The 24,296-nt window shown below is 37.5% G+C and overlaps 1 protein-coding gene across 3 annotated transcripts in view; it reads right to left on the reverse strand.

The window, feature by feature from the left end:
• Nucleotides 1-460: 460 nt before the first annotated feature.
• ZNF407 (zinc finger protein 407) overlaps nt 461-24,296 on the reverse strand; it is a 348,080-nt gene continuing 324,244 nt past the window's right edge. For all 3 annotated transcript variants that reach the window (XM_064507125.1, XM_064507124.1, XM_026100710.2), the window contains one exon: nt 461-3,025. In XM_064507125.1, coding sequence (XP_064363195.1) covers nt 1,674-3,025 — 1,352 coding nt within the window. In that variant the 3' untranslated portion in view covers nt 461-1,673. The remainder of the gene's footprint in view (nt 3,026-24,296) is intronic.

Genomic DNA, 24,296 nt, shown 5'->3' on the forward strand with positions numbered 1-24,296 from the left:
AAGATGAGCAAGTCAAACTCAGCTAATTATGAATCTTGACGTCTAACTTGAAATTTACTTTTTTGGGGGTCTGACACAGACACAACCTTAATTCCTGGAAAATAAAAAAAAAAAATTAAAAAATAATAAAAAGAGATGAAAAGACAGCAGGATCTTTTAGCTCCAGAATGAAGCACCTTTTCTAAGCAGCTCTATCAGAAAATGCATTTTAAAACAGCTGCTTGAAGAAGGAACTATTGTTTCATCTCAACCCAACTTTCTTACTGTTGATAATTTTAAGATATTAAACATGATAGGAAACCCAGTTATCTCTAGAGTCAGCATGCTTTATACTCTAAACACTTACACAATTATATTAAGCATGCATGAGGCACACTTCAGAAAACAGATTCTTTTATCTTTATCTATCTGGCTAGCTAGAGAAAGGAAAAGAGAAAATGCACAGACATAACAGATAGCATTCGTTTGCTCCTGCTGAATGCCAGTTCTGTTTATTGCTCAATATTAAAAATCATGATGCTTCTTTTTAATGCTAACATTTTATTTGAAAGACCAAAAAAAACCTCCCAAAACCTTGCCAGTTTATATTTACAATTTTTTAAGAAACAAAAGCAGTTGTATCATGAAACAAATCTTTTCAACATGAACTTGCATTGAACAATTGCAGTATATCCACAACTAAATAACTGACATTCTGGTCTAAGCAAGAAATACAAGGTCACCTTTTTTTCTACTTGTTAATATCAACATCAGAATTTTCTTCAGAAACCCCCATAACATTTCAAAAGTCGTTCAAAAAATGAACTGCAAAATGGTATTTATATGAAGCGCTATTTATAAGAAAAGCAAAACATTGACAGTGACAATATTTTTTTTCCAAAAATGCATACTTCTTATGTAGGACTTTCATCTAAAATTAAGTGGAAGTTACAGGCATCAAGTTTTTTTTTTTTTTTCTGAATATGTATTTCAAGAATTTTCTGAAGTGTAGCTTTTTTGAGCTCTTCTGTATGAAAAGTCCTACATGAAACCATGAAGGAGTAAGCTACTATTAAAATTTTGGTTTTTAGATGCAAGAAATACTTATTTTTCTGACATATTTTTCAAAAGGGATATTTTAAAGTAAGATTTCAGAAAGCAAAATGTCACCTGTTCTCCTCAAACTAAGGAAGGGCACTGGTTACAATACGTAAGCTTACCTGGTCACCTTGTTATTGCGATGACATGGCTTTTGTATTTTTTGCTTATTTATCTGTTCATGAAATGTACAGATAAAGTGGAAGTATTTCATTCCTGTGATTATGTTAGACAAAAAAGACATAAGGCAGGGAATTACCCTGGGAAAAAACAACACTTAAAAAAACAAGCAAACCAGTGAACAGAACAATACCTACTTTGGGGGGGATGTTTACCCTCTTTTGTGCCCTAATATGCTTGTTTTAAAATAATCTCATATAATAATTCTCAGAGCTATTGTAACAAGATTAGACTGTCCTTTTCTGTGACATCTTTCTAGTAGCTGACCTGCACCTCACACAGTGTGCATACCAGTTATCTGCCTAGAAGGGTATTGTATTGAGAAGTTTTACAGATGAAGTTCCAGGAACACAGTGCCTCCATGGGTCTGCTCATTTCCAGCTTTGCCCTGCATCAAGCCTAGGAGATGAAGTTCTTCATGCTTCTTGTACTTCGTTAACTCTCTGGCCCCGAATTACTTGTGAGCTGCTCTCTGCATAAATGACCATGCTTGTTAACTGTTCTGCTCTATCAGGGGATACAGCTTTAGCTTTTAGGGCAGTACCGGCCTGCAAAATCTCTGGGGACTCCGCCGTCTCTATCACCGTGTGTGAGTATACACCAGGCTCATCCTGCATATCTGGTGGTAACTCTGTGACAATGTAGTGGGTTGCACCTTCGGAGAAGCTGCCATCAGAACCCTGAACCATGGCTTGAGCTATTTCTTCTGTGACAATAATCTGTGATATTTCCCCATCTGACTCGACTAAATCCATGTGTTCGCTCTGGACGCTGAGCGCGTGGCTACCAGCTTCCCGCATAATTATCTGAGAGCCTTCTCTAGCTACCATATGCACAGTCCCTTCCTCATTTACAATGACCTGAGTGACACCTTCTTTCATCAGCTGGTCGGCTGCAGCTGTATCACACACAGCGAACTGTAGTACTCCCTGGACCATTTTCTTGAAGGCAGCCTGAGCTCTCTCCTGAGATGCAATTATAGCCGATGGGTGCATGACCTGCGTCACTACTTCCATAGGTTCAGTATCTTCCTGAGTCTCTTGAACTTCATGGAACATCTGTATTTCTTGTCCCTCTGTGTCACTGGGAACGTTGGGCGTCTCTGGATTTGGCATTTGTAAGAAATCTTTGTGACTAGACCTGCTTCTGTCAAGGACTCCAGTTTTGCTTTCCACTTCACCCAGCTCTGTTACAGCACAAAGCAGGGCATCCAGTGCTGAGGAGGAGTCTGGAGGATGTACTGTAGCTTCAGATGCATCTAAAACTTCTTGCCTCATTATCTGCTGCAGGACAGCACCACTGGAGTCAGGAACTGCATCTATAGGAACAGCCTCTTCCATATCGGTTCCTGCTACAGAGCCTTCAACCACTACCACCTGTGTTGCACCATCTGCTAACTGCTCAGTAAGTATCTGTCCTGGAACCATACTGCTCATATGTGAGCCGTTTTGATTTGTAGCTATAACTTGCCCGTCTTCTGTAATATGGACTACTCTTGCCATCTGACCAGCCATTGCTAGAGTTTGAAGGGTAGCTGCAGCTGTTTCCTCCACAGAGGCATCAATTGCAAAATCACTGTCGTATCCTTGAATAATAATAACTTGCTGAACTTGTTCAGATGACTGAGGCTGTCTTCTGCTGCTCCGAAAGACCTTCTCTTTAACTGGAGAAACTTCTCCCAGTGCTGCTGCAGTAAAAGGACTGGTCGTTTCCACAAAGGTTGCTCCTTGCCCCTTCAATCGACATTCATAGGACTTAGATACAATGCCTGCAAAATAAAATATGCTGTTAGTGGGGCATCACAGCAAATATCAGCTCATAACTTCAGTAACTTAAAAGGAAAAAAAAAAGTTCCTTGATAATTTTTAGATTTCACTGGCAGAAAACATAGGTAAAATGAGCAAGTGAACAAAAACAATTTGCATGTTTTCCAAATAACTTCTTTACAGGTTGAAATAATTGCTGAGTGTAACAATTCTGCAGCATATTAACAATTTAAATGTGCTTTTTTTTAATATGCTGTATAAAACCCCCCAGATAAATACAGTATACAGTTAAAAGCCATTAACATGTCTTTTAAAAAAGATCTTATTGGTGATATTTTGGCACTTCAGTGATGCATTTTAGGATTCTATCTTATATTAAACATGTCTGAGTGTGAAAAACTGTGGCTGATCTTAACATCCTGGTTGTGTTGGTGAGGTAATTGCCATGCTGTCATTTTGAGGTGATTGTCTTCCCCTTCATTTCCCACCTAGCAGCTTCTCCAACACACCTGACCGACTCTGTTCGCTAGCCTAGTTACCTGGAGAAAACACATGACAGTTTTCTTACCCTAAGCAGTATGTTCTGCAAAATAGCATCCAGAGAGACTTTATTTATACTTTTAATTATCTCTACATTAAATCAATTAATAGATAAAAATACCTTTACTTCCACACTCCAGCTGCTTGCTCTGCCACTCAGCCTGCTTTTGAGTCACTGAAGGTTTTTCTCCTTCTCAGTTCACATCACTAACAACAAAGCTTCAGCAAAGCAAACGATGCCCGCAGTTGCACACAGTTGGCCCTGCTGTCTTCAAAACATGGCCTCAGAGATACCCTGCAGCCTGCTTGCCTTCAGTGTTTTCAGGAGAACATAACTCACCACAGCCCGTACCCGCTTTCATGGACGTACGTAGCAGAACAGCTCTAGCCCTCTCTGTCTCCCCATCACAGCGCAGTCCCTAGCTGCAGCTTCTGTAAGCGCTGTGAAGCCCGCTTAGGACCACTTCCAGCGCAAGCACAGATGAACGGATCCTGCACACTGAGACTGAGGTGAGGGCTTAAGTCCAGATGGGGCTTGGGGAGGCTGATGAAGTCCACGCTGCTGAGACTAACCAAACCCCTACCCATACCCATACCCACATCCATACTTTAGTTTAAATTCAGCTTGCTTATCCCTACACAAATTTAAATCGCAACTCTGGAATAAGAGATGTAGCATCTTATCACTAACACACATAGATACAGTACTGTTTGTCTAGGGCAAAGCACTATTACTCTTACAGTCAAATTTCAGGCCAGCACTGTACTCCCTAAGCCACCAAGACACTTCTCATGAACAGCACGCACTGTACCTGACTCAAGAGGCCAAGAAAATTATCCTAAAGCTGCTTCAAGAGAGCTCTTTCACCCAAAGCATAGAGCTATCAGACCCTCACCCCACAGAGAATTAAAGTAGGCTCTAAAAATCAGAAAGTCTCATTTGCTTAGAGGTAAGTTCACACTTACAAGCTGTGTTACACTGAGAGTGAGTACCTGGCATCGTGTAAGCTCCAGCAGCTCGATACGCTAAGGTGTATACCAAGCTAATATGCCAAGATGAAACCAATCCTTAAAAGACTGGGCTCTTGCTAGTATCTATTTATTCATCTATTTAGCTATCTGCTTATTTATTTATCTTCTGTTTCAAAGCTTCTTTGGATAACTGTACTATGAAGCATAAGAACTAATTTTGTTAAGCTGAAAGGCTGCAAATCTTCTTCAGATGTCTACACTGATGTTATGCAACTTTCTCCATCTTAGTTTGCAAGGCAGGTTATCTTTGGAAAAGAAAATTAAATATTTAAACCATTAGAGTGTTTCCAAGAGATACTGCATGATAAATCTGGCACATGCAATTGAAGTACGTTTTGTCAGGCATAAGCTATAAGGAAGCTTACTGTGGTATGACTGGTTCTTATCCCCACTTTTCCTGTGCTCTCTGTAGGCACTGACATTCACAAGACCCCCCAAAGTGCAGAAAAATAGGAAGGGGAAATCAACATAAAATGACAATTATCTTAGCTCCTCCACATTTTATAATAGAGTAGAAGTAATTAATTCTCTCAGGAATCTTGCTTTGTTGACATGATAAAAGAGGAGCCTGGCAGTGATGTGGCACAAAATCAAAATAACTCTACAAATCATGCATTTTCCACTAGATTTCAAAATCAAAATAAGTCTGCAATCATAATTTTCACTTGCACACAGTGAAATCATGACATCTTTCTCCTGCGATAATGATAATTTACGTACAGGACACAGCATCACTGCATTTAGGAGAAGCTCTGGTCTGGCGAAGGCAGAGAAAAAAGAAATTCATCCTGTTTTCATCTCCTAAAATAAATGCTGTACCTGTGAATCTATGCAACTCCAGTCTTTGCTCTGCAATTGAATGGGAAGTCTCTTGGGTGAAGAGCTATCCAGTGAACCCCTTGCAGCACTGATAATTATGCCATTCTGACTGCTTACTTAATCTATTTGAATCCAGAGGTGAGTTAAGCCACTTCCTGACCATTAAAGTAAACTACATGGGTAAATACTGCTGTCACTAAGGGGTGTGATGAAGCTTAACTACACCAACATCTTAACCTCAGTTCAGTGCAACCCCAGCTATTCCATCACAGTTCATAAATGCGATTGCAGGTCCATCTTTTGATTCAGCAATTTAATAACTTCGAGTGCTGTCAGTACTGCTTTGAAAAATGGCTCCTATAAAATGTAACAGCCTCAATCAGATTGTAAAAGATTCACCCACTGAAGATTCTTCCATTTCAACTATAATGAATTAATGTTGAGCTATGTAGAAGTTCAAGTGTCATTTAAACTAATGTGAATCTACTGTAACTTTAAATTTTAACTGGACTATGACCAAGAATTTACTGGGAACATCAACTTCAATTTTAGTGATTTTTCACGGTAAATATGAATTGCAGATTTTACTGGTTTTCTTTTGTTTTAACAGTGAAGAGCCAAGTAGGGAAGATATTTAGAAAACAACATATTTTGAGGCTTAGCTGCTATTTTGACTTTGGAACAGCACATGTATATAATGGTGCACTGCTATCCAACACAACATTTGTAGGAATTTTTAGGTATTTAAGGAACATGTCACATTATTGGACTGTATGTAGCAACAAATCATGTTGCCCTACTAAATTCAGACTGCCTCTCACCCCCTCTTAAAAATGGGTAAAGAGAAGGGGTAAGTGTTGGCTGACATGACATACATAAGCCGCAATACAAGCCCACATTAATATTAGGAAAACTGGACTTGTTGCTGACTGCGTGTCATTGCAAATTAAAAAGATACACAAATAGGCATTAAAATGACAAAATATAATGATACGAGTGCTCATATTCAGACAATTTGTAAAGAGGTGTTTCATATCTAGGGGTGCAATGATCACAGAATTGGTTTCTTTCCAAGAAGTCTGTCATTTCAGCACAGCCATTATTTATCAGTTGGCGTCCGGAGCGACTGTTACTTTTTTATTTGAAAATGTCAAGATTTTTCAGACATTAAATCCATATTCGCAGGTTATTTTAATTCTCAGAGACCACAAACTCCCGAAATAGGGCTAAAAGATATGCTTTGATGTTTAATGTGCTTCTGGGAAACTACAAATAGGGTTTAGTACCTTTTTCCCTCTCTTTTACTCAATACCTGACTTTCTTTTGTGTGTCTGTTTTATTCTTTTGTTACTGTCATCATTTGTTCCCCACAGAATAAATACCTTATTCTTTTGTTAAGCTTACATTTAATTAAAATGTACAGGATTTGTGCAGTAAATTCGAATGAAACAAATAAAACAAGGGCCCCCTCTCTTGAAGGCATACGTTCTGAATGAAAAATGTCATTACAGACTAAAAAATTTTGCAGTAAACAGGGCCTACAGAGAGAAGTTTCCCCCGTAATGACATCCATAAAATACACAAATGGCACTTTTAGTACCATCCTGAATATGGCATTTTCTGTGCTCTACACACAATCTAAATGGTTTGATCATAGAGCATAATACTCCATTGGGTTTATAGAACAATCAATGTTCCATAAAATGATGTATTTATCCAATAGTAGGCTCAGCAGTTACTGGTGTATGACATTGTAGGACACTAGCTTTGTACTGTTCAGCAGCGCACATGCTGGCTGTAAAACTTATCTAACACTACTTCAACAACTTCATCTCATCTGTGTCAAGTAATTTGTTGAAGCCTCAGCTTGGTTTAAAAAAACTTGTAATAAAAATTCATAGAATTTTCAGGAGAATGAAAGCAGGTGACAATGGAAAGGTCACATTGTGTCTCCATGCGAGGGGTCAGTGGCCACTGGCGGTTCTAAAACAGAAAGTAGATTTCATGCATCGTGTAGCAGATAAAGATGGCATTAAAGAGACTTGTCTCCAAAAGAAGTGTGTAATGCGCCTGCAAAGCCTGTGCTAATACTGTATGTAAAACACTATGCGGCTCGCAAGTGGCAGAGCCTTTAGGTCTGTAAACCTCTCCCCAAAGCCGGGCGAAGCGGTTATGCATGCTGAGGCTACACCTAGGAGATTCGGCATAGCGAGCTCCTTCCAGGCAAAGCAATGAGTCACAAATGAAATAGTTCGGCATGGCAATGGAAATGATCTGCATTTATACGGCAAATTTCAACCAGCTATTCTTCCTCTTCTGTGAAACTTTTGGGAGAGCTAATTTCTGGCTTCCTATCCAGCAACACCTAATTTCTCATACTTCAGTTTTTAGGGACATTATTGTTGACAATTACTAATATTTGATATCTATGCAATGATTATTAAATAAGGCAAATACAAAGAAGGACCTTTTAATGCAATTAAATACAACTTTCAAGGAATTTAGAAAATAAGCAAAATTAAACTTACATTGGCCATCATTAACAGTCAAGTCGAACTCTTCCCAACAAATGAACTAGCAAGTGTGTCATATTTTGAAAGTTACTGTCTACCCGATAGTCCAATATTCTGAATGGTACAATAAGTCCACTGTTCAAATTCATAAAGGAATAACTTAGGCGCTGATCAAGTGCTAAATTTCTGCATTTCTTTTCTTTTTTTCTTCTTTGTTGATTTCCACTTTCATTAATTAAATGCAGTCTAAGAATTGGTACATAATATCATAACTTTGAAGCTTTCCTTGATTTTGGGACACCACAATAATAAACCACATTTTTCAGATACTCATCTCTGTTCCTTAACAATAATAGTAAATGTTCTTTCCCTCTTGCAAGGTTTTTATCTACAAGCAATACATGGGCCAACATTTTCAAAACCATCTAGTTAGGCTACTAAATAAAAGATGCTGAGAAGGCTTGTTCATGTCTTCCACTGAAGGACAGAAAATAGGATGAATCAAATCAAAACGGTTAGAAGAAGTGAAATAAATCAGCAACCCAAAATGACTCTGTGAGAATTATTACGTCCACAAAGACAGCTTACATTTGTAAAGCAGTACTAGTAAGTATACATACAGGGCAGTTAACTAACTCTCTAAGTGACATAAAAGAAACCCATCATTGACACAAGATTTTTAAATCTCTAAAGATATCACTACAATAAGGTTTTCTTTTCAGTATGTTATTACTGCAAAAAGAAAATTAACAAAAACAATTTCCAAATGATGTTAAAAGTTCATTTTATACTTAAAAATCTGCTAATATTAGGTTTAAGACTCAAACTCAAAATATCCTTGGCTTCTTGTTTTGTCCTTAACTACTCCATCATGTTCAGAAACTTCAAGATCTTCTAAGAACTGCTTGACTAAAGGATGAAGTTTTAACCTTTCAGGTAGCTTACACAAAGAAGGAAATGTCCTTTTAGCTTCTTTAAAATGTTAATGGAAATATTTTTGTAATTTTTTTTCTTTTGAAAACCAGACTAAAATTCCCTGCTTGTTACTTTTACCTCACATAGCTTGGAGGACTATGTCAACAGCAACAATAAAGAAACAAAACAAAAAACAATCACCAAAGTAAATAGCTGAGCAATTCGGTTCAGGTGTTTAGGTTGTTTGTTTGGTTTGGTTTAGCTTCCCTCCAGTGCCTAATTAACCTTTAGGAAAAGGCTTTCTTTGTGAAAAATTTCAGTTTCTCTTTGCCTGCACTCAAGGTCAAAAGTAATACTACATAGCCTAGCGTTACTGAAGCTATGCAAACAAAAAATATACTTACTGAAAATTCCACTGATCATGGTAAACACGTACTGTGATAAAGCACAGAGTTTTCCAGCTCCACAACCTTGACTGAGATTATCTCATGGATCACTTTTCCTCTTTACCCATTTGCCTCTGTGCAGGTTTATCATCTCAAGTCCTGCTTTTGAACAAAAACCTCATTGTAGCACATACAGCAATTACCTGTATGGACAAGCAGTGTTGGGAATGTATTCAGAGTATTTTAGCTATCTTTTCCAGTGCGATTTCGCAGCCAGAGACAAGGACACTAGTCTGCTTGGACATTTCTTTGCAGACCAGCTTCAAGGGCTACACTGGTCCTCAGTTTGGGAACAACTAACATAGATGCTACATGGATGTACTTTTTCTACCATAACCCCTTCAGTGCAACTGGAAAGTGCATTTGTAACTCTTCTAAATCAGAATTCAAATTTCAAGAGGTACCAGCTGTGCTTGGTCAAATTGGAGAATTCAGTTTCCTAGGCAGATAGAGTATATAACATAATATGAAAAATACTGTGAAAGGTAGTATCAAAAATAAGAAAACAACTCACAAGCACCAATCATAAGAAAATGCATCTGGATTTTTAAAATAGGTCTAGTCCCAGACAGTAATTGTTTTGATATGAAAAAGCAAAAAACACTTTTTGTCATGATTATCTCAGCAAGATTATTATCTTTTTGTTTTTCACAAATATATACATTTGGACCCTGCTCTTATAAACATTTATTTATCAAGAGTACTGCTTGCTGCCATAGTTAGCCTCGGTAGTCTCAAAGGGACTAAACATGGTAGCTTGCATTATGCATTGTGTTTGCATAATCAGGCCCTTGGGATTAACAATTCTGAAATTGGCTGGCCTTTTCCAACATTTGATGTACATATATGCACTAAAGAGAAGTGACACTTGTAAGGGATATCTGAAAGAAAACATCATTTTGTTAAATGATCAAGCAGAAATTATATTCTTCTGCATATCTACCAAATATGGCTATTTCAATTTATTCATTTATTTATTTATTTATTCTGATTTATGCACCCGTTCAGTAAAAAGGAGCACCTGTCCTTTGCTTGAGGGCACGTCTCAACACATTGGAAAAGCACAGCGGTTTTTAGGGAGAATGTTTGGGAATAACTACAAATAGTATGCTTCCTTAGTTATTTTTGCCAGTTAAGATAGCAGAAGCTACCACTTATAATGTGATAGTCATATCTGTATTTCATTTATAAATTCAACTATGTTACAGTGCATAGTCATATCTTTCCAGAGTAAATTACAGGAAATAACCATTTGTCTTCATTGTAGACACTTTTGTATGTATAGTAGAAAACAAACCTCTATTCAATAACTGCACAGAGGCACCATTAAAATCAAATTTACAGTAAACAGAACCTGCAGCTGGGATAAAACACTAACTGTTAGTATTTTAATTATCAGTGAAGCTTTTGGAGGTCTAACATCTGCTCATAGCCAAATGACAGCAGCTGCTTGTGTACACTTGAAACAATGTGAATTTCTTCTATAAATATTAAAATGAATTGTATGTTTTGTGTTCATTGTAGCTATATTCCTATTAAGCTGCTTAAGTCTATAGGGCATTTTGAACTTCTTTCTTGTGGCAAATTCACAAAGGGCTGACCTCTTCAAAAGAACAAGAGGCAAAGACAGCAGAAATACTTGAGTCTGTAAATTGAAAATGTTTAGAGACAGTACTAGAGGTCACCCTCTGCCAAGATGTTGCTAGTAAATGCTAACAAAACATCAGCGATAAGTTCTGATCATTGTGCACTATAGTAACTTCAAGGACAGGACTTCTCAGCATGCAAGGTGTCAGGAAGCTATGGGATGGGTTATATGAAAAGCTAATGCTCATCAAATAAGTAGAAGCAATTAATGCGCTATCTTATCAGATAAAAACATACTGTTTGAATAACCAAAGCATTTGAGGAAGGGAGCGTATTCTGTTTTATGGACTCCATCGAAATCATACTGGAATGAGCACTGATTCATATGATTAGAAGCAATAATCTGTCAGGAGGGAGGAGCTATGCTGGCCCAAAGTGAGATCCCTTGAAGTTACTAAAGAGGGTAACCCGCACAACTTAACTCTGCAGCTTTTTACTGAGACGCTGACATACAGTCGATGTATTCCTTTTCATCTTTCACCTGCTGGGAATATAGGAAAGCAACCCAAAGCAGTAATATACACCTGTTCAAATGGTAGTGGTTGGTAGGGTGAGAGAGCGAGAGAGCATGACAACCAGTTTCAGAAGTAAATAAGGAGGTTTTAATGTTTTAGCTTATAACTGTCTTTAACTAATAACTGGGTCAATGGAGAAAGAACCAGTTCTTTGCTTTTATAGCATCACATATATCGCCAGTGGCTAAAAGTATTTATATTTTTTCATAATAGATTTAAAGCTGGAAAGGAGCACTATGATCATGTAGTCTGAAAGCTGTAGGTCATGTCACCCTAGGCTTTGAAAAGAATGATTAGACCCTTCAATTGTACATGTGTAAAACCACAACATAGGATCAACCACCAGGACAGCTGTGCCCTGACTGGTACATAGCATAAGATAAAGGTGAATTAATTATGAAGGCAGTTGCTGAACTTTTGACAACTACCTATGTAAAAGATAGAACAGGACTCATTATAGGTGGTTGCAACAGCGCAAAGGCCTTCCCCTTCCACGGGCCCCGTCTTTCCTTCTGAAGCACTGATGTCATCAAGGTTTATAATGCCTAAAATGATAATCATCAAGAAAGATGTTGATTTTTCAGATCATATAGATGTTGATATTTCAGTTCAGAATGTCACAGGCTCAGCAATAACTATAGGATTATTTAAGCACCGTGAAGCAAAGTACCTGCTGGTTCTGGAAGGTGGGATGGGAAGTAGAGGCTGGAGAGACAGGTAACTCTCTTACACTACTTTCAAGGGTCGAGTTTGTGACAAAGTCTTCCTTTCATGATTCACCTCTGGTGAAGGATGGAAGCAGCATGATTCCAGCATATCTTCACAGGAAGATCTGTTCACATAATTGACCCTTCTACTGATAGATACACATTTTCAGTGCTACTGATACAGTAGTACTTAAATGAGCTGTCTTCCAGTTTCAGTGGTAGAAAGCACCAGGCTGTACGTAGATAAAACAAGACAGAAGACACCAAAGGTGGTGCATTCAGAGCCATCCCTGAACACTGCTGACGTGGGAATTGCTAAGATGGTGTGCCACGGGAAGTGCAAAATAAATTATTGCACTGCAGCTCTGTACAAGCGGTCAGAAGGTTACTCCAGTTGCTTCCAGTTGGCCGCAAAGTTGTGCTTTCTAGATCTGAATAATCTTCATGTTACACTGTCAGTAAAACTACCTAAATAGTTGGTGAGCTAGAAGTAGGAATCAACAGCTTGTAGAGAGAATACACAGCTAATACTAAATTGGGAGGAAGGGTTAACATTATTAAAAAGAAAAACAGGACATAACGTAAGTAAATACAGAAATAACGACATGTGATTCAACTTGCGCCAGTGCGTACAAATACTTGTGGAGAAAATAAATATGCAAAAATGACATTCAATGAGAGAAAATGTCCTCTGAGAATTGTAATGCTGGAGAAATCTCGGGGATGATAGCGGACATCAAATTAGATGTGAGTCTATGAAGTGATGTGGCAGGAAAAGAAAACAGGCCAAAGCAGCAATTCTTAATTGCACATTCAAAGGTATCCTGTCTCCTGCAGACTGCTTTGGTATAGCCACAACTGAATTACGTCTGGACCTCTCTAGTGGAGAGGTATTGACTACAGGATATTCAACTTAGTAAAACAAAAAGTATTAGGGGGGTGACTTGCATGAAGTATTGAAGGTTTAAACGCATGTATTACGGCATCCACAGTCTCTACTGTTTTGACATAAATGCTGAAGTGGAGGAAATCTCTGTCCCTTTTGGGGGGGCACAATCTTATTTTAACAATGTAACAGGAAAAAATTCAACCCTTATTGCTGAAATAAATTTGGGCACGGTGACTAACAGAAAGCCAATTCAGCTACCTAGACCTTCCAGGTGCCAGAATGAGGAGGCTCCTATGGTGGAATGAGTTGGCTGCACAGTAGTTAGGATACGGTTTAACCTGAGTCATCACCATTGGTACTGAAAATCTACACAATTCCAGAACAGTTCAGTGAAACAGGGCACATTATCCTGCAGTAACCAATTAGTTAACTTTTGTCAACAACTCTGTTCTGAACTAAAGTTCACCCAAGACTGTGGCGCCTCGAGTCTTAAAACGCCAAAGATTTTGTAATGACTGTCAATCACATGAAGCACGAAGCCTATTCAAATATGGACTGGTAAACAAAACCTGCCATCCTGTCGTGTCATTAGCCCTTTTTAATTCCTTCTTCCTGAGGCCCAATTTAGACTAGGAAAAGAGAATATTTTGAAACTTATTAGGGATCACATTTATCTAATATATTTTAAATGCCACTTAGCTCTTACTTTTGATAGCACTTTTCAAAGATTTCTGTCTACAACTGATGCCAAATAATATTTAAAAGCATTTTAATTAAATGATGCCAAATGATTTAAAAACACCACAGTTCCTAGTGTACTTATCTGTAACATGTTACACAATATATCTACATTAGTGAATGCACTTATTATTCTATTATTACACAGAAACTGCGACAACACTGTTAGTGGTAAAATATGTGGGCCTCGAGCACTATTACTGTTGCTCGAACTTAGTTCACATTTTTCAGAGCAGAAGAAAAAACTTCAGAGGAAAGTATGATCATTTTTTGTGAAAGCTGCAAAGCTATTTATATGTGACAAGTTAGAGACCAGATAACACCCCCACCAAAAAAAACCCTCAGAAGTCTAAAACTAGATGCCTAAATGATCTGATTTTCAAAAATGTTGAGAAACTAACAGCTCCTGCTTACATTTATGTTAAAGTGTTCTTATCTCAGCTTTTTTTTTTTTTTTTTTAACTACTTTTTACTTTTTTCACGTACTTTAGTTTAGTAAACTGACAGTTTCCTAACTCCTGGGGCATATGGACAAAATGCGCATGAGGAATCATTATACTCTGTCATTTCAAAGGTGTGCAGATTAAAGAGCTCCTGAGCAGCCAGTGCCATTGCGGGTGGACACAGCTGCTACAAGTCGCAGGTAGGGTTTATGTGGAGATTTTGTAGCTGTACCTTTCAGTACGCGTTCCAGTGCTTCAAACGTACTGAGGGTCACCATTTCTTCCAGTGTGTCCTCAAGCATCCTTAAAATAATATTCAGATGCTTCCACTGAAATAAAAAGGCTCTAAAGCTATCTTTATGATATTATTTTCTTTATAAAAAGAAAACACATATATAAAAATGCACACGCACAGAACTAAGACAATACCAGCAATCTAAAAGGAGTCCAAAAGGAGTCCAAAGGAGCCCAATAATCTCAAAGGAGGCCAAAATTAATATATTCTTTTCTTTCACATGTTACTCTTTTAGGGTCTCTTTCACAATAGAGTGACTTTCATGCAAATTTTTTTTGATCTGTGTGCCTAGAGCTAATTTCCTAAACACAGAATTAGGAAGCAAAATAAAATTGGCCTGCTTTCCACTGGTGCTAAGCACAAGCACATGCAAATGCAAACCGAATAGAATGCATTTAAAATCTAATGGCATTTATCTAACAATGTGCCTTTATAACTGTATCTCCTGAATTGCTCACAATCAGTAATATATTTATCCTTCAAGTAATATTATAAAATGAAAAATTATTATTCTAATTTTTCAGGCAGAAAGAGGAAAAGCAACAAAAAGTGTATTGCCAGGGTCACGCAAGAATTCCCAGGTGTATTGAGTCCCAGCTTTATGTCTTAATCATAGGATTATCATTTCTTAGAAGAACCTTGATGTCAATTCCTAGAGTTGAAGTACTCCATTTATCCACAGTGAAGCACTAGTCACATCATTGCGATTTTCCTGATAATGCCCTGTCAATGAATCAGCCTTATGTTCATGAACAGGGAGGAGTTCAGCATCCACGTATCCTTTAATGAGGAATGCCGTGCGGCAATCTCTGCTGAGATTGTCATAGGTGTCCACTGACACTATCTGCAATTACAGAATTTTATGAGATGGAAACTGGTTCATTATGAAAAAGACTCAGTCCACCAGCTCATTTCACATATGTCAGATGGTAGACTTTCTGATCATCACGATTCATACAAGTGCATAAGAAGGGGCCTGTACGTAGGGTTTTGGGAATTAAGCAAACAGCTAACACTAAGAAGAAGTTTAAATGCTTTACTAAGTAGAAGCCTCAGCCTCCAGTCTAAGATGTATTTAAAGCAGGGACTTAAACTCTTTAACTTCTGCTTTAAATGGGCCAAATCAGCACTGCTTGTTCCCAGAGAAAGGCAGTCACAAAGTTAGCTTAAAATCACTTTTACACTGAGCCAAACAAATCTCCTCCAGGCTCAAATAACCTGATCCTAACTATGCAGAGTGACTGTATGAATGCATTCAAATATATCAGTTTAACTCCTTTTGAATTATCACCTATTAAAATAAATGAATAAAGACATTTCTTTTAAAACATTAAACTAAATTATACATTAACTATGTGTTTTTATAGTTCGATAAATATTTAATAAAAAGTCCCATATAAAATGTTTTGCTATACTTAAGAGGAACGTATAGTATGAAAAAATGTTGTTGACAAACCTTTCTTCTCACATAGTAGGTCTATATGTATATTTATATATTTGCACTCTCAAACAATGACATGTAAACCTTTGAGTCTGGTCACTAGTAGCTTATACAAACATCTACATTTCAGACAGTCCAGTCTTCTTAAAAACACAGAAATTAAAACCATTCTCTAAGCACTGAAAGTAGTACACATTTCGTCTTCCCCAGCCATCAAGAAATGGAGCACTGTTTGCTACAATACAGCCTCCTCTTTCCATTCCACGTTGACACTGTTTCTGCTGAGGGTGAACCTTGCTGCGTTTATTTATTCCCTCTTTAACAAAAGAGCAAACAAAAATCCAGGCTGACAAACAGAGCGTTTAGCAGGAAGACCTAAAATACCAAGTGCATACATGCACAGTGCTGCTCCAAGTTCTGGGTGGACTTTTTGATGCTTTGCAGACTGAACGGAAGGTGTTGATTAAACCTCTACTGTCCTACATATTAGGAAACCTGCTTATCCGAGAGATGTCCCTTCTCCTCATGCAACTGCCTCAAGTGCCAGTGGCCGACGCGCTCACACTGTGGTCTCTGGCCTTTTGTAGCTCCTACATAGGACTGTTTCCATAACAAAGATATGCTCACTCTTAGTCAATTTATCACAACCTCCCTGAACACCTCCCCTGCCACACACACACACTTGGTATCCTCTTTGCGTCATCATGAAAAAAAAGAACAAAAGCCCACCAACCCTACAAAAATTATATTGTAGATATGTAGATTAATGGGCTGATTCTGGCATCTCAATTCAAATGGATTTACAACCACTGTGTTTAGCCCTGTGTGATTTCAAATAGAATTACTTTTGATGAATTTGAATGCAAATTCACAAAGCATTAAAACAAACCATGTTTAAACTCGTTGGTTCATCAGATGCAAATATTGTGCATTAAGCAGGGAATACCCATTCATGAAAATAATGAAAACTGACACCAATATAATAAAATCATTACAGGTTTATGGATTCTGGGACTTAAACAAGCCATACCCTTGCTTCTCCTAACTGATTAAAAGCTTCTTTGCAGTTTATGTTTGATCTGCAATTCAAAAACAAATTACTTTATTCTTTGAGCCCAGAACCTTGGAAAATTGCTAGGATGTTCTAACTCGGAGTTGTGTAGGGAGAAGGGTCGGAGAAGGAGAGAGCGTCGTGGGGGCAGGGAAGCTACTAGTACAATTGCAAGCAAGCAGCACAGGAGAGGAAGCAGTTAGATAAATCGAGGCTTACAGACTCTACCGGCGAGCATTCATAAAACAACCGCATGAATAGCATTGTGCAGAACAAAAGGCAGTGATGATAAAATTGGGCACTTTTGTTTTATAAAGCTGGCACAGATGGGTCTGTCACACTGTGTGCTTCATTTTTATGAAACCTCAACCACCTTCACTTTGCATCATGTTTGTAGACAAGAGCTTTAAGTGCAGGAGAGCAATGGATTGCCAATTATTTCTGGGATTGTCCCGCAGCGAACCAGCAAAAATGAATGCAACCATGTTCCAGCTGATAAAGTAGATGTGCGGAGCTGCATCTAAACAGTATATATAGCGTGGTTTTTCCATTAATCCCCGTTGTCCAATTATCATGAACAAGTTTTCATTTTCAGTTAGGTGACAACAGTCTAGCTTCAAAGTTTCCAGTAAAATCATTGTATCTAGGTATTAAATTCTTCTCATAATGATCACATTTAAAACAACAAAACATTCCTCACTGAGGCATGTACTGCTGATAATGCACTATTTTGCTGCACAATCAATGTAGTATAAAAAGTTCTTTGCTGCATCATGATCTGCCCCAATTTGTGTATAAACAGCACTTGTAATAAAAGGAAATGTAATGCTGTTTTACTTAAATAACAGTTCCAAAGGAGTTTGGAGATAATGCAGCTAACGTACAATAAAAAAATAAGGGGAACTGCAATAGCTCTTACTCAAAATCAGTTTTTCTTTTTTTTTTTAAATCTATTCACACCAACAATAAATATTTTAAAACAAAATATTTAGAGATTTATACGTTGGGATCGTCTGAGGGCAATTTGGTTTGCAGTGCTCAGGTATCATTTTCATTCCATCCAGATGTGCAGCAGACAAACACCAGAAAGCCCAGCCTTCAAAGTAACCTTTTCCATAACTTCAATCAGTCATCCCAAGAAAGCTCCGACTTTTGAGGACAGAGAAGTCTGAGTGAAAAAGTCCAACCAACTCTGAGGTCCTTTCGTTCTACATGTTCAAGTGTGACTGTCTCAAATTAGATACCCAAATCGTCATTTAAAAGCTCATTAGGCATTTATATAAGGCAACATGCAACACAGTTCTGACAATATAGCTGACGGTGGTTCACAGGGGATTTTAGAAGCAATCCAGTACCCACTGACTCAGTCAGCTTTTAAAAACCCCTATCTGGCTAGGAGATCAAGAACTTGCCATTCCTACGACAATCCTGCAATTTATACCTCTGACTTTGTTATCTCCAGTGCACTGCACGTGTTCAGAGGTTAAGAGTAAAATCATGGCCACATTCAAGTCATGGACTAAATTCCCATTGATTCACAACGTAACTAATAAAATTTTGAATTTAAAAAAAAAAAGGTTCTACTTATTCTTCAACATTTAATACCAGTACTCTGAGATCTATCCTATCTTCCAGGAGGCATTTAAGATGCTGGTTATAAGCTATCCAGTCCTGAGTTACCTGGGATTGTGACCATGTCAAAGACCCCATGGCTCTTCCCAGGTCATTTTTTGTGACTGCTGTTAACAGAAGTATCTGGGCCAGACTTGCCTTATTACAAAGAGAGAGAGATATCTGTCACATTTTCTTATTGATTGTGAAACTGCTCCTAAAAATGGACCAAAATAGCTTTTGATTACAGATATTCCTCTGAGAACCACAAGGCAGGTGAAGAGTTCCTTGTTTGTTCCTCATGGTTTATTGGCTAAGTTCTTGAGTGCTGCTGAGAAGCTGCTGTAGCATTAATTTAATTTTTACTAATTGAAGTGATATATCAAGATAGTCTGGCTTTAAGAGTTGCTGAATGTCAGATCAAACTCAACCTCACTGTGTATCTTCTGTTTTCAGCAATGTATGAAGATGGGAGAAACATAGCATTCAAGCATAAAGGACCACATTAATATGTATTAGAATAAATATATTGGCATGTAGTGCACACAGTAGTAAGTGCCAGTCTGAACACTCAGATGTAGAATTAGGACTTTGCATATGGGCGTTTATTTTAGAAAGTGGATCTCAGAGCATATATAGGGTTGCCCATTTAGCTTGGAAAACCCTGCTCCAGTTTTAAAAGCTGCTTGTCACTGCAGTGCAATTTTGAAGCAAAGTGGTGTGTTTGGTGTTCTCATTTGCAAGACAATATCCAGAATGCTCTAACTCACAGCTATTTCATGGAAGGGCTGATGCGTTCAAGCTTTGAAAAGAAACCAAAATCATGTGGGTGTACTGGTGTATGTTGTTATTTTTTTTTTCTTTTTTTTAGGGTCCACGTTTGATAGGTATAAGTGTTAAAATGGCTAATCATTACAGATAACCAAAGTAACCTGTGCATCATCAGCATCTATTAGAAATCAAAGTTACAGCTGGTAGTTTGGCTAGTGTCTAACACATTCATTGATAGCTGATGAGCTGGTTCCCCTATGCATGTGCTTTAAGTGTTGACATCAGTCTTCAAGGTTTCTGTGAAGAGCTGTCACAATACATTAACTTTAAATTAGAAAAACGAAACAACTTACAAAGTACAGGTACAGACTAAGAAGAGGGTTGGTCAAAATGGACTCTGCTCATCTCCTGCCCTTTTCTCCTCTCTCACAGCTCGCTACATAAAATAAATGCACTACATTGGCTCACACTGCAGTAGAGAAGATCATAGACTGCTCTATTGTGTGGCTTTCACTGCTGAGAAGCTGTAACGCTAATTGTCAGTTTCCTGTGATCAAAGTAATTTGGTTAAATAATTGGTTTACATTTACTATATTTTATTTGCCTCACAAAAATAAATGTAACAAAAGATCATCAGAAGAGGAGGGAAAGCAATGGTGACAACACCAATATGGTGCTAACATATGGAGAAATATGTGTGTTTTGTGCATATAAACAATGACATGAAGCTTCAGCTATTTACAGAACCAAGCTTTACACCTGAGCTAACTCAGTATTGTGATACGTGCATACTGGTGTGTGTGCGTATGAGGGGGGAAGATGAGGCAGTCAGCGCTACATTTAAAATTCTCCTGTCATTGGATTTTGCCACTGAAATCAATTCCCCTTTTAAAGAATACTTCTAAAATGCTGATTAGCTGGTGATCACTTATTACTTTTTCTTGATAAATGATGGCCTTTCTTATTTTCTATTTATCAGTTGCGTTAACTCTGCACTCACACGCGAAACAATGGCTTTTCTGTACTTGAAATCAGGTTGACAACATCATGATAACCCTTCAAGCCATTCTTGGCTTTTCAGATTTTTCTTCTCTCCTTTATTTTATATAATACATGGATTTGACCACAATTTTTACAGGTCCTCCCTAGATGCAGAAAGAGAACACAGTAACTAAGTGCCTGCAGCAGTCGACAGAATCTGTTTCCTTTAACCTCCCTCTAGACTACCAGGCGTGAAGAACAGCTGAAACATTTTTCTTTAGCCCCCAGAGAAGCCCTTTTTTCTAACTGTCTCTAGGACAGCTTTATTCAGGACACGCTGTCACCGGACTTTGCTCAAAATTCTGCCAGGCTGGCTTAAATTCAAAAGTAATTAAAAGCCTCTGGAAAAGTCGTAGGCGAAGGGAGTGGCGCAACACCTATTAATTCCAGTGTCCAGTGCTGTCACACCTCTGACTTTTCAGAGGGGGGTTAGAGCTGCTGTTCATAACTTATAATGGTATTTTGAAGCACGTCGATTGAAAAGCGGTGCACATCTGGATAGTGCACATGCAACAAGAGTGGACTGCATCATTTAATGAATAATATGGTGGCTTTAGTCCTAAAACTACTGTGGCTGAACGCACTTTTAAATACCAAATACAGCAATACAGGATGGGTATGCATGAAGGGGAACCCCAGTCTGTGGTAACTCCTCTGCTCTATGTTGAGTATAGTTATTCTGTTAACTTCAATGAGTAGCAAACTCTAAGAAGGACAGAAAAAAGGCACTTTAAAGGACAAATCTGATTGTTGTTTTCCCAGAGTCCTGATTTTGAGTCATTTTGTATATGTTAACACTGCTATTGGAGTCAGAAGGTCTATACACTTGTTTAATTACGTTTGGCTGTACTCGCAGGATTTAGACACTAGTAAGTAAGGTCACATCCTTAACAGGTTACCTGAAATAAATGGGGCTATATTCATTTCCATCAGTCCTCAGATGCTCTTTTGCTAGCATCTAGGACAGACGATGCCTATAAAACACTAAATTAAATTAAATTAGAATACCTAGGACTATACTGAATTTTATGCATTTGCAGTAAAACCTGTATGTATTTGACAGTCATTTACAGAAAAAGAATTGCAGTGTTTCTGCAACAGATTAAAATCTGTAATTCGCTTTTTTCCTCGTCTGTTTTGAGTTTAAAAGGAAACAAACCTTTACAGTATAGAATTGGCTTAAGGTCACCTGTCTACAAGGGATTACTGTGTAGTTCCTTTCATATTTTTCCCCGTACTAGTTTGAGGGACAAAAGGGCAGCAGTACCCTGAGGGCTTTTTCAAATAACCTCTTTAGCAAATAAAGTCATACCCTATGTACAGAGGCCATTTCATCGCAGTCCCATGGGCTGCCTGTAGGGTAAAATACTGAATTTTTCTGGCATATGTCAGTGAAAGTGAAAAAGGGGACAACTACTTACAGGAAGTTAAATGCTGAATGAAAGAATGTGATTTTCCTTAATATGCTAATTTAAAACCCTGTAGATTGAAGCCAAAGACATTGGCTATAAGCATACCAGAGAAATACAGGAATACATTTATGTGAGCCACACAGAGATTCAAACACCAACAACTGATTTACTGTGGCTTGAAAACTCAACAGATTTAGCTTATCTGAAATCTTAAACAGAAAAACAAAACGTTTTCTCTGGGGAAAATAAATAAAATAAAATTAGGCTCTGAATGTAATCTTAAGGCTGTAAACTGTATCAACTCAAAATTACCACCAACATCTCCGAATCCAGGTGTTGAGAAGGAATCTGTTATGCTTTTATAAATTACTATTATTGTTGTTGTTATTATTGCTGTATTTCCTGCACCCTGCTTCAGTAATTAGTTAAAAGATAATGTGCAAATCCCCAAACTTTCAAGTATTCATAAGGTATAAAAAAAGGTTTTAAAACAAATGATTTGACAGCTGCAAATGCAGGATAACACCTAGTTACATTATAGAAACAGTGTGGATAATTACTTTTTTCAAAAGGAAAGACTCCATGGACCAAGGTCCTGTCTGAATTTCCCTGCAGCTCAGTTAATGTGCAGTAATACAAACCCTGTTGTCACCTCAACCTAAGTCTTTTTATCATCTATACATCAGTAAGAATGATGAGAGACGTCCCATGATTCTAACAGTCTTCCTTTGAAGGATCCACATGTTAATTACTGCACTAATTATGGTTTTTGAATAACCAAATGAAGTAAGCAGTCTATGGGAGGTACAGGCATAAACCTAAGACTGAGAAAATACTAGTTACTGAAGTCATCAGTGTAAACTGACACATTGAACATGCTTAAAAGAAGTAGAAGAGATAGATTTTAAAAGACAAGCATCTTCAATAATTAGGGTTCCATACAGGAAAAAGAAATGTTATTTCTTAATGGCAAGTGCATTTAAACTGTTATCTAAAGATCTGAAGGTAAGCCTGCTTAATTCACTGCTTCTTCTTTTGTTATTAGGAAAACATAATTGTTCCAAATAATTAGCACTAGAGTACATCACAAGCTGACAACAAAATTATAGAAATCTTCATATTCAGATCCGTCTAGCTGGCTATTAGGAACAGTTTCTGATCATAACCCATTAGTTGAAGTGCTGTGAGTTCTTGATTGCCACCAAATAACCTCAGATATATGCCTAAGTTAACAGCCTCTATTTATTCAGAGTTTTCTTGACAGTAAAAATTGCTTACGATTTTTACAGCTGCCACACAAAAGAACAGTATCAGATGTGTGCACTTGGAAGATTAGGTGATAAAATAATTGAAATGTGGATTTTAGACACAGTTTTAACTCCTAACTTTCTAAATGAGAAACAGCTAAGGGATTTCAGTTTGCTACAATGGTAATATTGCCTTTCACGTTTATTAAAAATTAAAATGAACACACTCCAAATCTTTCCAGTTGTGTTGTCCATGTTAATTAAAACAAGATTTGTTTGGAGTGATTTTTTTTGGCATAACAACCCTACTAAAGTCCTTTTCTCCCCATTTAACACTGATGAATCAACAGTTAAAAGATTCCTCTGTATCTTGCAGCTCAAACCTTATTTTTGGAACCTTCTTGTGAATAATGCCAGGACATAAACTGCTCTTAATTCGTTTCTTAAACAACTAATTAGCATGGATAGCACCACAACAAAAGATATAGAAAAGTGTGGCATATTTTAAAAGACATTGAAAAATATATCTTCCAACGGAAATCACTGCCATAACCCCAAAAGGAAAAAAAAAAATAACCCACATACCCATAATAAGAAGGGAAGTGTACTCTCTTAGTTACTTACCCAGCTACAGTGAGTGGATTATTGATAATGTAATACAGAGAAAATGAAAACTTGTTTAAATTTGCAATCTAATACTTTAGTTATCTATAATGCTGTTTGAAGCCGCTTTCAAAATGTTTTTTGTGATAATAGCTCGGTTTATAAACCTACAAAGCTTTATGTCAAATCCCATGAGGGATAACTTTGATTACTATAGTAATTAATGATGCTGGATAGTAATATGGATTTTGTGTTAAGATTTGAGTTTGAAGTTAATTAGTCTTCACATTATGATTTGCTGATTAATTACAGATATTTAGTTACAAAGAGAGATGTTAATTATTAATCTAAAAAATCATCTAGTGTAATTAACTAAAACTTTGACGTCAGTTACCACTCTCCTTTTATGTAACTTCTAAGGTGCCTGTTCTATGGAGAGAGGCACAGGCCTTCCCCAGAAGGTAAAAAAATCCTTCTGCTATCATTTTTGTGTATATAGCACAGTGAACAAATTTTCCTCTTAATTCGTCAGGACAAGCCACCCACTTTGAAGCAGGACAGTAACTTAATTCTTGTCAAGGTACTGATCTTTCATCG

The sequence above is a fragment of the Dromaius novaehollandiae genome, chromosome 2, assembly GCF_036370855.1.
Source record: "Dromaius novaehollandiae isolate bDroNov1 chromosome 2, bDroNov1.hap1, whole genome shotgun sequence".
Classification (NCBI taxonomy): Eukaryota; Metazoa; Chordata; class Aves; order Casuariiformes; family Dromaiidae; genus Dromaius; species Dromaius novaehollandiae.